Genomic DNA, 14,081 nt, shown 5'->3' with positions numbered 1-14,081 from the left:
GGGGGGGGGGACGAAGGTGGGCGGGGTCAGCGGGCCGGGGACGCTCAGGGGACGCTCCGGGGTCGATTCCAGGGGCGAGCTCCTCACCCCGCCTCTGTGGGGTCAACGATGAATGTCGTGCACGTCTTCTTCTTGAAGATCTTGGGGATCCAGCTCTGGGGACGGGAACAAGGGGTGGGAGGGCTCCAGCTCAGTCCTATCGGACACGGAGTCACCCACCCCGCAGCCTTCCCCAGACCCAGGAGTCCAGGACCCCAGGGCCTTCCTCCGCCAGCCGCAGGACTCCCCTAGCCCCCCTCCCATCTGTCCCCAAGGACCCAGGAGTTCGGAGCCCCCCAACCTCCGGGACCTCCCACCCCGACCCCTTCCTTCGTCTGACCCAAGAATCTGGGTCTCCAGCGCCCTCCGCTCTGGGAACCAGGAGGCCAAGCCCGGGAGTCCGGCCGCGGTACCTGCTCCTTCTCCGGACCCACCATACTGCCGCAGCCGCCGCAACCAAGCCGGCTCCCTACATTCCCTCCACCAACCCCGATTCCAGACCCGCCCAGGACAAACCGGATCCGCCACTTCCCAGCCGGGGCGGGGCAAGGCTGGGGGGGCGGGGAGTCTTGTGGACGCGTAGAGCGAGAGGCGGAGCAAAGGGCCAGACGGGAAGGCCAGACGGAAACCCGGAGGGGGACAGAGACCCAGAGAGAGGGAGACAGAGATCCAGAGAAGGGAGGGGGACAGAAACCCAGAAAAGGGGTGTCAGAGACCAGAGAGAGAAGAGACAGCGATCCAGAGAAGGATGGACAAGAGACTGAGAGAGGGACAAGAAACCAGAGAGAGGGGTGCAGGAACCCAGAAAAGGGATGTCAGAGACCAGAGAGAGAAACAGAGATCCAGAGAGAGGGGGGCAGAGACTCAAGATGGAATGCCAGAGATAGGGAGGGGGTACATTAATCCACGGGGGATGGGGCACAAAAACTTAGGTAGGGGGCAGAAAATCAGAAGAGGGGTGAACAGAGATTCGGGAGGTACACTGACTCAGAGAGAGAGAGAGACAAAAAGTTGGGTGGAGAGCAGACGCTCAGAGTGACGGGAAGATAGTAGAATCCTGTGGTTGGGAAACAGTGTGGGTGACAGAAATGAGAGAGGGAGACCCATAAAGAGGGTTGGGGACCCAAAGGGCCACGGCCATAGTGATAGGGTGAGGAGTGGGAGATAGTGACCCACAGACAGGCAGGGCCACGTGTCTCCCGCCAGCTCTGACAGGGACAGCTGCAGCCTAGCTGGGTAACCTGAGCCCCCCACCCCCCCCCCTCGCTGTATTTATAGCCCTGGCCTGGCCTGGTCTCCTGCCCTTGGCTCTGAGTTCCAGGGACAGGAGGTCATAGGTGCGTGTGCTGGAGCGAGTTCCTTCCGCCCCTGCCCAGGGCCTCCATATTGTCATCCACTCTCTCAGCAAAGGCTCCCATTCTGGCCAGAAAGTCCCCAGAATCCAATTCCCAATCTTTCCATGGCAGGGGTCTCTCCTCTCGGACGGGTCCCTCCGGCCTCCACAGGTGCCTTAGGCTCCCCCCAACTTGGCCCACTGAAAGTCTAGCCATTATCTTTGCAGCTGTCAAACATGAACTTGTTGGCAGTACCAAGTCAAGTCCTTGGCCCCCACTGCTGGCCAAGTTGAGACCCCTTCACCTACCCCTTCCCCAGCTGGGAGGAGGAGGAACAGGAGGGGAGGGGCAGGCGGGGACTGACCCAGAATAACTCAGGGCTGAAAGTAAATTTAGCCACAGAGAGGGGAGGAGAGAGACCCTATTGGCTGGGAGGTGGGGAGGGAGGGCCAGAGAGGGGGGTGAGGGGGCTCCTGAGACTGCCTCAGAGGGGTGTCCAGCAGTGAGGGCCAGAGGAAGGCAGACAGGCAGAGGCAGCCCCGGAGACACAGCAAAGGAAAGACACAGGCAGAAAGAACCAGAAGGACCCAAAGAGGGGCAAGGACCCCAACACTCATCCACATAGCTGCGGAGGCAGCTGGAGCCACCCCTGGGAGAGACTCTGCTGCCTGTCCTTCCCCATGGGCCACCGTGGGCCATGGCTGCACACTTCTGTCCTCTGGGCTGCCGTGGCCAGCCTGCTCCTCCCCCCCGCCATGACCCAGCAGCTGAGAGGGGCCGGGCCGGGCCCCAGCAACTGGAACAACAATGCAGGAGTTGTGGGGCCCTCAGAGGACGTGTCAGGTGAGTTTGGCCACCCCATGCACAGCCACAGAGGCCATGGAGATGAGAACGAAGATGTCTCCGGGGAATACAGTCACGGACTCGGAGACCACAGGTACCAAGACCACGAGGCCAGAGAAGAGAATATCCCCGATGAGGAGGTCTTCACAGACCATGCTCGGCAGGCCCATGGGCACAGGGGCCACGAGACTGAAGATGTGGATGATTCAGACGAGCACGGGCACCACTTCCCCAGCCACAGAAGCCACGGCCATCAGGACGAGGATGAGGATGAAGAGGAAGTGGAGTCCAGCAAGTATCACCACCATATCATCAGGCACGTACATGGAGGCCACGGAGAAGAGGACGATGAAGATGAGGAAGAAGGGGTGGTCTCCACAGAGTATGGACACCAGGCCCGCAGGCACCAAGGCCATGGGAGGGAAGAGGATGAAGATGCCTCAGATGAATATCCCCATCATGTCCCCAGCCACAGACACCGAGGCCACGGAGAAGAAGGTGATGATGATGATGATGATGATGATGATGATGATGTCTCCACTGAGTATGGACACCGGGCCCACAGGCACCAAGGCCACAGGAGGGAAGAGGATGAAGAAGCCTCAGATGAATATTCCCATCATGTCCCCAGCCACGGACGCCAAGGCCACGGAGAAGAAGGTGATGATGATGATGATGTCATCTCCACTGAGTATGGACACCACGCCCACAGGCACCCAGGCCACGGGAAAGAAGAGGATGAAGACGTCTCAGATGAACACGGTCATCATCTCCCCAGTCATGAACACCGCAGCCACAGAGAAGATGAGGAAGAGGATATGTCCACTGAGTACGGACACCAGACCCACACGCACCGAGGCCACGGGAAGGAAGAGGATGAAGATGTCTCAGATGAACACCGTCATCATATCCCCAGTCACGGACACCGAGGCCATGGAGACGAAGAAGATGAGGATGAGGATGTGTCCACCGAACATTGGCACCAGATTCCCAGACATACTCACAGCCTTGGAGATGAGGAGGAAGAAGAAGAGGAGATCACAGTCAAGTTCAGCCACCATGTTGTAAGCTCCCAACACCCAGGCCCCAAGAGCACTGAGGAGGAGGACTTTCCAGATGACTATAAATCAGCAGTCCCTGGCCATCACCACCATGGAGTCCCTAAGGATGACGATGAGGACATCTCTGACAGGCTTGGCCACCAGGCTCCCAGTCACAGGCAACAAGGCCACCAAGATGAAGGGATTGGCCACATCGAAGATGAGATTAGCCCCCAGCCCCCAGAACACATGGGGGTCAAGGATAGAAGCCATTTGAGGGACAGGGATTCTGAGGAGGAAGAGGAAAAGGAGGAGGACCAGAGCTCCCATGAGGAAGATGATGAAAGTTCAGAACGTGGAGAAGAAGGCACCCACCATGGCAGCCGGGACCAAGAGGATGAAGAAGATGAGGAGGAAGGTCACAGCCTCAGCCTGAGCCAGGAGGAGGAGGAGGAAGAAGAGGAGGAAGAGACGAGGGAAGGGAGGGCTGAGATTCAGGCCCCACTGAGCCAAGACCACCAGGAGGGGGAAGAGGAGGAGGAAGAGGAGCTCCCCTTCACCATCATCCCTAACCCACAGGCTGGGAGGGAGGTGACTGGAGGTGGCTCCAGTGAGGAGCAGAGTGGTGAGGACAAGGACACGGGTAAGTGACCTGGCCAGGTGGGGGCAGGGAGGAGTAGAGTCAGCCCGCTTCACAGCTGCTCTCCTGTCCCCACAGATCTGCAGGGTGTCCAGGAGTACGGGAACTACCAGCCTGGGTCCCTGTGTGGCTACTGCTCTTTCTGCAATGTGAGTGCCCAGCCCAGGTCCATCCTCCAGGCTGTCCCTGGAATTTGTCCCCAGCCTCTAAGGTGCCTAGGGACAGCTCTGAGCAAAGGAGGGGCAAGGGCGGTGCCAGGTGAAGAAAGAGACTGGGGGGAGGGGCATGTAGGGGGCAGACTGGAGGCCAGGAAGCTGGGGAGGAGGCTGGGGCAATGGTCCAGGAGGGAGTGAGGCCTGAGCTGTACCTGCAGATATGGGGATGGAGGGGAGAGTCTATGGCAGAGTTGGGGGGCAGGTGGAATGGGGCTGGGGCCTGGCAGGCTGTGGGGAGAATAGGGAGAAGGCATGAAGAGAGTGACGGGGATGTGGTGTCACCTTGCAAGAGGGGGACGAGGGAGAAGCTGCTGAGCTCAGTGTGGGAGGTAATGAGTGTGGGGAGTTGGGGAAATGTCCAGGGGGTAGGGTGGAGGACTGGCGGGCGGCTCCCAAACGGTATCCCCAAACTAGCATCCTCCCGTTTCCCAGAGATGCACTGAATGTGAGAACTGTCACTGTGACGAGGAGAACATGGGGGAGCACTGCGACCAGTGCCAGGTGACACTTTCCCCGGACCCAGGTTCCACCAGGCCCCAGGTCGGCCGGGGGCCCTCTGGGCACCCACAGTCCCAAATCCTGGCCTCTGCCCTCACTGACCCAACCCTCCATCCCTGGTGCACCCTTGATTCCACACTCGATCCCGCCTCTGACCTTAACCTCCGACTCAGGCCCCTGTCCGGCACCCGCCCCCATCCCGGCTCAGCCCGGACCCTGCCTTACACTTGTCTCTCCCCGGCCCCGCCCCCAGCACTGCCAGTTCTGCTACCTCTGCCCACTGGTCTGCGAAACGGTCTGCACTCCAGGTGAGGGTGGGCGGAGCCCAGCCAGGCACACTCCGTGGAGGCGGAGCCAAATCCGACAGGCGGGCCCGGGAGGTTGGGGGCGTGGCTAGGTGCGGAGGCGTGGCCAAGGCTGGGAGTCTACGGGTGGGGTGGGGCGCGCGCGGAGGGGCGGGACCCGGACCGAGGGAGGGGTGGGGCTAGATGCTGAGGCTTACTTAGTAGGCAAGGGGTGGAAGGTTGAAGGGTGGGTCTAGAAACGAACGGGCGGGGCCAAAGCAGGCAGATTTAGAAGAAAAGGGGCTTCTGGAGAATGGGAACATCAGGAGCAAGGAGAGAGGCCCAGGGCCTTGAAAGGAGTCCCAGTAGAAGGAATTCAATTTAGGGAAAGAATTAGGTAAAAGGGAGGCGGAGCTAGTCCTGATTCCGGATTCGGTGAATCAGTGGCCCCCTAATTTCGACCGTGGTGTACCCCTCAAGCCTCTCATCTTTTCTCCCACAGGAAGCTACGTCGACTATTTCTCCTCCTCCCTGTACCAGTAAGTGTGTGGAAGGGGGGGCAGTTTAAGGGCCCTGTTTAGAGAGGCGCAGTCCCGCTGATTGGACGACCCTGGGACTCCATTCCCCTGTGGATCAAATGGGCAGGTTAACATGTCCCTCTAAGCGCCTGGGGTGAGCTTCGGACACTTGGGCTGTCTAACCTCTGCGTCCTCCTCTCCAGAGCCCTGGCGGACATTCTGGAAACTGCGGAACCCTGACCCAGCGGTGCGGCTGCCGCGCAGACGTACCTCTCTGGCCCTCCCACCCCTTTCCACGAGCCATATTTATTGAATCGCATTATGAACAAAGATGCCCCCCGAAACCTCATTGTCAGGCGTGGGGTCTGGATTCTCGGGGCACCAGGGAACGCGCGGGTGGGGACTGGGGACTTGGGCTCATGGGTCTGAGGGAGGAGTGGTCTGGCCTCCTGGGTTCCTGAGGTCGGTTTTCCTAAGGTCCTGACAAATAAATCAGTCAACACGGGAGCTTTTTGAAACAGTTCTCTTTACCCGTGATCACTGAGTGACGCCTGGGGCAGGGAGGCCGACCAAGAGTCTCGGGCGAGGGCTCCCCCACCGTCCTCCCTCCCCCCACGCCACGTCGCCCAGTGGCATCGTGGAAAGAGGATTCTCCCATGCAAACCCCGGAGCCGGAGGGGAACGGGGAGCGCAATTCTGCACTCCCTACCCCTGGGGCACGGACACGGCCACAGCACGGGGGGCGGAGAGGCCCCGGGGACACGAGACACTGGGGAGGAAGAGGGGACTCCGCCCACAGCTGACCCCAGGCACCGGCGACCTGACGCGGCGGGGCGGGGCTGAGTGGCACATGGGGCGAGGCTTGTAGCAGCGAGTCCCCCCTCCCCGCCTTTCGGACGAAGAAGGAAGACTTGGGCCCCGCGACTGGGGAGGAGAAAGGGGAGCGGGCAGCCTCTCCTAGCATGCGGCCCGGGAGGGAAGCCCCGCTCCCTTCCCGCGGGGAAAGGGCACCCATCTCCCATCGGAAACTGACCAATAAATTACAAAGTAGAGAAAACGGAGGCGGAAGTTTGGGGCGGGATTTCTTCCTGCCCTCTTCGTTCCCCCTCTCAGTCCGGTTCGTGTGGTTTGGTCCAGGCCCAGTCCTTTTGTGAGGCGGGGACGCACACTCCCCGTTCGTCTGTACAGATGGTCCAGTCCGCGGCGCGAGCTCCCCCGCCCGCTCTCCCCGGCGAGACCATACTCTGGGCAGGAGGGGGAACAGCCCAGCCTCTGGAAGATTCTTCCATCCGAGTGAGGTCACCTGCATTGACGCCGGGGCAGTACGTGGAGCAGTGAAGATCCATTGTGCCGCCCCGAACCCCCAAGATCGCCCAGTACAGTCCTCACCTGGAGGCCTACATTAGCAGGAATAGGTCCGGACCGAAACGCCGTCTGCCCGCGAACTCCCAGAAGTCTGGCCTAGAGGGAGAGCGAGCAGTGGTTTGGTCTGGTGCGCGCGTGTCTCTCCCCCACCCCACCCCCACACACAGCAGGGTTTCTCTGATCCTCAATCCCAAGCATCCTCTCTTGGATTTCCCGAAATGACAACGAACGCCTGGCTCCACGCCGGTTTTCCTTCCCTTCCCGCAGCCTTGGATTCATCTACGGCGCCCCAGGTGACGGTGGGCGAACTCATTTCCCACTTTGGAAGGGGGGGGCGGGATTAGCCCATTGCACACCCGGCGGAGGGAGTTGGCATACTGAGCAATCCATTCGTCATGGGTCGGGGAGAAAGGACTAGGCCACTTCAGAACCTGGAGGGAGGCTTCTGGAATGTAGAGTTGGTCCTTTTCCCACCCCGAGCAAGGGGGGGGGAGGGGCTGTAGCATAGGGGAGCCGCCCACCTTCGGGCTGCAGCTTGCGGAGAGGGAGCCCTGGAGATCCCAGGGCCCCCGCTGCCGCCGAACGAAAGTTGGGGGGCAACATCTCAGCTGAGTCGGGGGTTACGCCTCGGAGGTCCTTCTCTCGAAACATCTTCCGCCAGGATGGCGAGCGGCTGAAGGACTTGGCGCTGTCCTAGGTACAGGTGCCGGGCAGACGATGAGCCACCAGGGCCGGGTTCTGACTCAGCCCCTCCCTTTGACTCCACCCCTCTCGGGTTTCAGCTCCCCTTTAACCCCGCCCCTGCCCTAGTCCCGCCTCCAGCAACCTCCCGCCGCCAAAGCCCAGCCCCACTTCTTCAGCTCAGATCCTGCAGTTGCCGCTGGGAGCTGAGCCTCCAGGGCTGCCACTGCGCCCACCTCGTCCAGCCGCCTGTCTGTGCCCAAGGAGATGAGGTTGCTGAATTCCTTCTCCAGGAGCTGCCGGGCCTGGGGACGAGAGGTGGAAGAAGGGTGGCAGCGTGCAGGCTGCGAGGTGGGGGTGCCCAGCGTGCCCCGGGCCGAGCGGCAGCTCACCTGCGCATTCTGAGTGGGGATCTGCAGGAGCAAGGCCAGGTCGGAGTAGTCGAAGGTCTCGTCCAGGGCGAGCAGCGCCCCGTGCACCCCGCTCTCCGTGAGGTTCGTGGCGAATTCCTTCAGTCCCAGCCCGGATACCCAACCCATGACCCGCTCATTGGACCACACCATCACGTCTGGGACAGAAAGGACTCTCAGCTGCCAGCCGGTCCAATTTAGCCCACATGTCACCTCCATTTCCTCTTTCCTGGCCACGCCCCCTATGCTGGCTCCACCCCCTCGCAAAAGGCCCGTGCTCCGCCTCCTCTCCCCCTCCCTTAATCATAGCTCCTCCCCACCTGCCCCAAACTCCTCCACCTGGCTTGGGGGCTGGGGGGAGCTCTTATACTCCTACTCACCTCGGATCTGGGTCTGACTCTCTTCCCGCCTCCGCTCCAAGTCCTTCCGGTCATAATTGAGCCGTTTCAGGCACATGATCCCATAATGCAGACTCACCCTGAGCAGTAGGGGAAGTGGGGTCACAGATGAGCCTTCACAACTCCAATGGCTACTGCTCCTTCCCTCCCCATTGGCTGTGGTCTTCTGGGAAAGGTTGGGGAGTTGTTCCACTGGGTCAGTGGTTTGGACTGCCGACATTCCCAGGAGCTGGGGTATTTTCAACAGGCAGTTCTTACTGGATAACCTGGACAGGGTACGGGGTCAACGAGCCAAGCTGTCTGAGGATTTGGACTTTTCCTAGTGGACCATCTTATTGGTGGAAGGGACACAGAAGTCAGGATTGCCTGAGAATCCGGGCTAAAGGGCCAAAGATAGTCCAGGGACGTCCCCATCACCAGTCCCATTGGCCAAAGACTCTCTAGGACTGAGGCTTCCCCTTGGACTGTCCCCAGTGGCCAGGCAGCCCCCACCTGTGGAAGCTGTCCACCATCTTGAGTTGGCCCCGGAGCTCCTTCTTGTTAAGGTGATCTAACATCCGGGCATCCACCAGCGACTCCATGAAGTAGCTGCGGTACTGGGGCAGCCCCAGGCTGGGCAGCCAGTCGTTCCCCACCCACTCGTGGTTCATGTCACCATATGCCAGGATCTGGGGCCATGGGCAGGTGGGGGAGGCGTCAGGCCCTCTGACCCCTTCCCATGTATGTATGAAAGGGTACACTCCAACCCCCTGACCCAAGGTTGTTCTCCACCCCACCTTAGGACAATGGTCAATCTCTGCTCGGGACAATGGACCAATCCAGGGGTCTCCTACTCCTTCATAATAACAGAATAGACCCTTGTCTGCTCAAAGTGTGGTCCTTGGACCCGCAGCAGCACCATCACCTGTGCACCTGCCGGAACTGTAGAAGGTCAGACCCCACCCCAGGCTACTGAATCAGAAGCTGCATTGCCACCAGATCCTCGGGGTACCGGAACAGTAAGGGGTGACAGGCACTAGTCTAGTCCCAGCTCAGAACAATGGATCAGTCCAACATAGCTACTCCCCCAAGCCCGGACAACGGATTCTTCCAATGTAGCTCTCCCCACAATAAACGATAATGGATCCATCCGCCACTCTTGCACTGGCCAAAAATACTAGTCTAATGCTATCTGGCCCGCGGCCAATATTCTGGATCAGCTCAAAGTCCGCCACTCCCTTTAGCATAAGGAAACAATCCCCACCTCCACACCTCCCTACCCCGGGACTGGAAACGGAAGACCCCAGTCCAACCGGGTTCGTCTACCTCAGGGGAGTGCATGCCTCTCCCTTCTTGAGAACAAAGTATAGCTCCTCCTCCTCCCCAACTTCTCAGCCTCACCTGCCGCCCTCCCCAGTATGCTTACCCCTTTGCTCCAGTCCACTGGAACAGTCCCACTTCCCCTCAGTCAGAGAGAAAAGGCCTCCCTCTAGTTACAGCAGTGGGACAGCCCCTGGAGCCCCCGCAACCCAGGAGAATGGAATGGCCCGTGCCCCACGCTAACAATGGACTAGTCCAGGCTTTTCCACCGACCCCCACCAAGCCACAATGAGACAGTCCAGAGCCGGCGCCACGCGGCGCCCCCCGCGGCAATGATGGAACCCTCCGGCGAGGGGGCGGGGCTTGGGGAAGGAGGGGCGTGCATGCAGCGTGCAGAGCCTGTTCATGCGCCCACGTCCCTCCCCGCGCCCCCTACCTGCTCCCAGCTGATCTCCTTGGTCTCCTGACCCGTTAGTGGGAAGAGGGGAAAGAAGGGGTGGGTTAAGGGGCAGGCGGAGGAGGGCGGGAGGGACGAACAGACGGACGAACAGCCAGAGATTCGCCTCCCCACCCCTCCCCAGGGAGAGTTAGTGCCACCCCCAAGGCCGCCGGCAGGGGTCACTCACAGGCTTGGTCGTGGCCGTAAGGGACTCCATCTCCTCGTGTGTCATCCACACGTTTCCTGTGGACTGAGGGGCGAGGGGTGTTATGGAGGTTGAGAGGAGAAGGCTTCTGGATAGGGGAGGGGTGTTCCCAGAGGCCCAGGCCAGGTCCATTTATATACATTCTGCTTTCTGCCTCAGAAAGGCCAGTCACTGCTCCGGGCCAGGCAGTGAAAGAGAAAACGAATGATCATTTATTGAGCACCTGCAGTGTACCAGGCAAAAGGACATGGGCTTTGAGGTCGGGCAAGTTTTCAGGCTTGAATTGGGGTCCTGCCTGGGTATTTTGCTGTGTGACCCCAGGCACAACATCACCTCTCTGACCTCACACAGATGTATGGACAGAGTGACGGCTCAGAATGAGGTGGCAGACACAGCACTGGGACAAAAGAGGGGGGGTGTTCGCATTTACAGAGCACCTGCTCCCAACAACCCCCCGAGTTAGGACTTCGTACATTGATTCAGACACTTCCGAAGCTCTTCATGCGCGCCAGGCCCAGGTGCAGGGTCTGGGATACATGAGGGGAAATTTGAAAATAGACGGAAGAGATAAAACTGACAATAATGGTCACATTCTTCGGTATAAGGGCGCGGTGGCTGCAGAGAATGTTCTTAGTGTTAGAAGATGCCCTGATGAAGTAATTTTGCGGACTAACCAGTAATGATGTCCACAAATTACACTGGAGGGTCTCAGATACACACACACACACACACACACACACACACACACACAGAGGCAAACAGCAAGTCGGGCAAGGGATTAACAATTGCTGAATTGGGCATGGCACAAAGAAGTTTCGGCAGGGAACAAAAGGATAAATTATTAGAAGGCCATAAATAAACACTGTGGGGGGAAAATTGGGTGTTAAGGTGCTGGGGTGATGGGGCGAGGGACTAGTTGTTGAGTTAGGCAGGCTTCTTGGAGGCGGTGTCATTTGAGCTCAGACAGGGGGAGAAGTGCTCTGAGGAAAGGGAGCCAGGGAGCGGCACGAGCCAAGGAGCCGAGTCAGAGGTGGGCTGATGGGAGTGGAGGGGCTCATCAAGGACTTTGTAAGGAACCATATGAATCTGGATTTTTCTCCCGGATGGGGTTCTGTCTGTGTAAGACAGATAGAGGTAGGGCGGAGGCAGGGAGACCTGAGAAGGGACTCCCCCCACCCCACGCCCCAGATAATCCAATCCAGGTGAGACACAAGGGGGAAAGGGTCTTTGAGAAGGAGCTGGAGTGAGCGAGCCCAGGATTGGCTAGTCTGAGGGCAAGAGGGGGGGCCCTGAGGCGGCAAGGGCTGGGATTGGCCTGAGGACGCTCACCGTGCGGGAGGAGGCGGGCGCTGAGGGCGACGTGAGCGAGACCATCTCCTGGATGGCGAGGCGCAGCTTGAGCCGGTGCAGCGGGTTGCTGATGCCAATCTCCCGCTGGATCTCCGTGTCCGACAGGTTGGCCATGATGGCACCGCTCTTGACGTTGGCCCGGCAGGCGGCCACATACCATGCAGGCATGCCTACCCACAGCTGGACAGAAGGAGGGAGGGGGGCGGAGAGAGGGAAGGAAGACGCACACACGGAGAGACACAGACAATATCCGGGGAGACACCGGAAAAACAGGAGAGAGGCAGAAAGAAAAGGAGAGAGGGAGACGGAGAGGTGGGAAAGTTAGCGGTGAGAAGCGATAGAGATGGGGCAAGGCAAACAAGACGAGAGGGAGTCAGAGGGAGACACGGGGAATAAAAGAGGGGGGGCAGAGGGTGACGCCAGAGTCATCGGGAAAAGAGGGATGGGGGGAGAGAGAAGCAAAAGACATTGGGAGAGAGACACGGGAAGCCCCAGAGACGTGGGAAGAAATGTGGGGAATGACAACAGAGATGCGAAGAGGGGCAAAACATCAGACACAGGGAACCCCATAGAATGAGAGAGAGATGTGGGGGAGAGAGAAGCAAAAGACATTGGGAAAGAGACACGGGAAGCCCCAGAGACGTGGGAAGAAATGTGGGGAATGACAAAAACAGAGATGGGGAGAGGGGCAAAATATCAGACACAGGGAACCCCATAGAATGAGAGAGAGATGTGGGAAGACACGGAGACAACAGGAGAGCAGCACCGAGGGGCGCATGGCCAGAGGCACAGGGATGGGGGGACAAGGAGGAGGAAGCTGTTTGGATCAACAGGAAGGCTGACCTCTCCGAGTGCCTCATCCCCCTCCTCCCACCCCACTCTGGGCTAGGAGGAGGATGCTGGGGGGCACCAGTGACCCTTAGTGGCAAGGCTGTCACAGGAGTTGGGATCAAGAGTCAGGGCAATTCTGGGCCCCAGTACCTCCAGCCAGGAGACCACGGTGGGCCCATCCCAAGCAGCAAAGGGCAGGCCCTGGCGGCAGGCCTCTTCCAGAAGTTCGTGCCTGGGGACAGAGGCCTAGTAGGGCAGGAGCTCTCAGGGGCAGAGAGACCACCCAGCCATCCTGGATGGGCGCCTTTCCCACAAAGCCCCTCCGAAGCACGGTTTTGTCTTTCAGTGGAACACTTCATGAATTTGCCTGGCATCCTGGCGCACAGGCCATGCCAGTCTTCTCTGGATCGTTCCAGTGTTAATATATGGGCTGCCAAACTGAGCCCCCAAAGCACTTTTTATGAAAACAGAAAACTTGGAAGAAGGTTTAAAAAAAAAAAAGGAAATTTCTGTAAGTGGCCTCCCCCAGCCCACCCTATACACACACTCACTTCCTCTTGTTCCTTCGGTCCTTGTCTCCTGGGCCCGTCAGCTTGGCTAGCCCCAGGGGGTCCGTGGCCAGTGTCTCGTCCGATGGTGTTCCTGCTGAAGGCAGGGAGGGGCCAGAGTTTGGAGGGTCTCAAGTAGGAAGGAGACTCTCTGATGTCGGGGGCTGCTGAGAAGGAGGCCAGGGAAGCGGAGGCCCCGAGGGAGTGATAAAGCCAAACAGGAACCAGTTTCACCTGCCAGGCCGGGAATTGGAGACATCCCCAGAACAGGGCTGGGTTCCCTGGGCTGGCCTCGGTAAGGTGGCAGTGGGACGCTAGTAACTCTTTAACCACTGGCTCCCCGGGAGGGAGAGAGAGAGGGCGGGCGTATTCCCTGATTTGTGGTGTTTGCCAATTTCCATTGGTGTAAAGAATCCCACCAATTTCAGGCTACCGATGTAATGTCAAGCAGCCCACAAAACTCCTGAAAATTGAACTCTTGGCTTTCACAGGCCAGTACAAGCAGGCTGCAGCACACCAACAGCCCTGGCTTTAGGTGGCTCTCTCTCTTTCTCTATTTAAAAAATAGGTAAATGCAATAATAAAATTCATTTAGCTCCCCACCTCCAGTCACCCAGGCAGGCCTCAGAGTGCCCTGTCCTTGTCCCTCTTCCTTCCCTCTCCCACTGCCAAGTCCTGCCCCTTTCACATCCTATGAATTACCAAATGAATGAAGACTCAGAAGAACGTCAAGTGAACTTGTGAAAAAGAAGAAGGAAGGAAGAGAGGAAGGAAAGAAGGAAGAGAGGAAGGGAGAGAGGGCTGGCATCACAGTCCTCACCCAGAGAAGAGCTGTCCCGGCCTGGTGGTCCCATTCGCCCCTTCTCCTTCTTGCCAAAGAGACGGCCTATGGACGACTTGATGCTCTTCTTCTTGGGGGCTTTGTGCAGGGAATCTGGGGTGCCTTCACTGGGTGAACAGGACAGAGTGAGGGCAGACCCCATCGGGGATGTTTCCTCTCCTCCCAAGTCCGTGTCCATTCCCCTGACACATCCTCCCAAGCAAACCCCTCCCCATCCTATCCATTGTCCCTGCTGACCTTCCCCGTGAGGGCCCCCCATCTTCCAGGGATCCTGCCTGCAGAGCCAAGGCCTGTGTCATTCTC

General features: G+C 59.1%; 3 protein-coding genes and 1 non-coding gene across 5 annotated transcripts in view; 1 reads left to right on the top strand and 3 right to left on the bottom strand.

Moving 5' to 3' along the window:
* TRPM4 (transient receptor potential cation channel subfamily M member 4) overlaps positions 1 to 580 on the bottom strand; it is a 59,260-nt gene extending 58,680 nt beyond the window's left edge. Inside the window, exons 1-2 of the mRNA XM_040634285.1 lie at positions 453 to 580; positions 88 to 155 (exon numbers count right to left, since the gene is read on the bottom strand). Coding sequence (XP_040490219.1) covers positions 88 to 155; positions 453 to 476 — 92 coding nt within the window. The 5' untranslated portion in view covers positions 477 to 580. The remainder of the gene's footprint in view (positions 1 to 87; positions 156 to 452) is intronic.
* Positions 581 to 1,835: 1,255 nt separating this feature from the next.
* On the top strand, positions 1,836 to 5,918 carry LOC103657114 (sarcoplasmic reticulum histidine-rich calcium-binding protein). Of its 2 annotated transcripts, XM_008684530.2 has the most exons (6): positions 1,836 to 3,899; positions 3,975 to 4,045; positions 4,544 to 4,612; positions 4,863 to 4,917; positions 5,396 to 5,432; positions 5,615 to 5,789. In XM_008684530.2, exons 1-6 carry the CDS (start codon positions 2,054 to 2,056, stop codon positions 5,649 to 5,651), a joined length of 2,115 nt encoding a protein of 704 aa, XP_008682752.2. In that variant the 5' UTR covers positions 1,836 to 2,053; the 3' UTR covers positions 5,652 to 5,789. The 2 variants fall into 2 exon arrangements, with proteins under 2 accessions (XP_008682752.2, XP_040490218.1); XM_040634284.1 differs by having other exon boundaries at positions 4,544 to 4,917; positions 5,615 to 5,918.
* Positions 5,919 to 6,643: 725 nt separating this feature from the next.
* The window catches only part of LOC121103551 (liprin-alpha-3-like), a gene marked incomplete at its 5' end in the record, with an annotated part of 22,989 nt that continues 15,551 nt past the window's right edge, over positions 6,644 to 14,081 (bottom strand). Inside the window, 10 exon segments of the mRNA XM_040634433.1 lie at positions 6,644 to 6,714; positions 6,801 to 6,872; positions 7,298 to 7,469; positions 7,694 to 7,762; positions 7,850 to 8,025; positions 8,248 to 8,345; positions 8,758 to 8,933; positions 10,001 to 10,027; positions 10,191 to 10,253; positions 11,538 to 11,738. Coding sequence (XP_040490367.1) covers positions 6,814 to 6,872; positions 7,298 to 7,469; positions 7,694 to 7,762; positions 7,850 to 8,025; positions 8,248 to 8,345; positions 8,758 to 8,933; positions 10,001 to 10,027; positions 10,191 to 10,253; positions 11,538 to 11,738 — 1,041 coding nt within the window.
* Positions 12,729 to 12,835, bottom strand: LOC121103578. The gene has a single exon (XR_005835829.1). It is a non-coding gene; the product is annotated as a U6 spliceosomal RNA (small nuclear RNA).

The sequence above is a fragment of the Ursus maritimus genome, unplaced genomic scaffold (genome assembly GCF_017311325.1).
Source record: "Ursus maritimus isolate PB19 unplaced genomic scaffold, ASM1731132v1 scaffold_19, whole genome shotgun sequence".
NCBI classification, from domain to species: Eukaryota; Metazoa; Chordata; class Mammalia; order Carnivora; family Ursidae; genus Ursus; species Ursus maritimus.
The sequence above is the reverse complement of the archived record's forward strand: the minus strand, read 5'-3'. Positions and strand labels throughout refer to the sequence as shown.

Coding starts and splice junctions, on each gene's coding strand:
- LOC103657114 (XM_040634284.1), top strand. CDS start 2,054: ATGGGCCACCGTGGGCCATGGCTGCACACTTCTGTCCTCTGGGCTGCC. Junction 3,900..3,974: donor TGGTGAGGACAAGGACACGG/GTAAGTGACCTG, acceptor CTGTCCCCACAG/ATCTGCAGGGTGTCCAGGAG. Junction 4,046..4,543: donor GCTACTGCTCTTTCTGCAAT/GTGAGTGCCCAG, acceptor CCCGTTTCCCAG/AGATGCACTGAATGTGAGAA.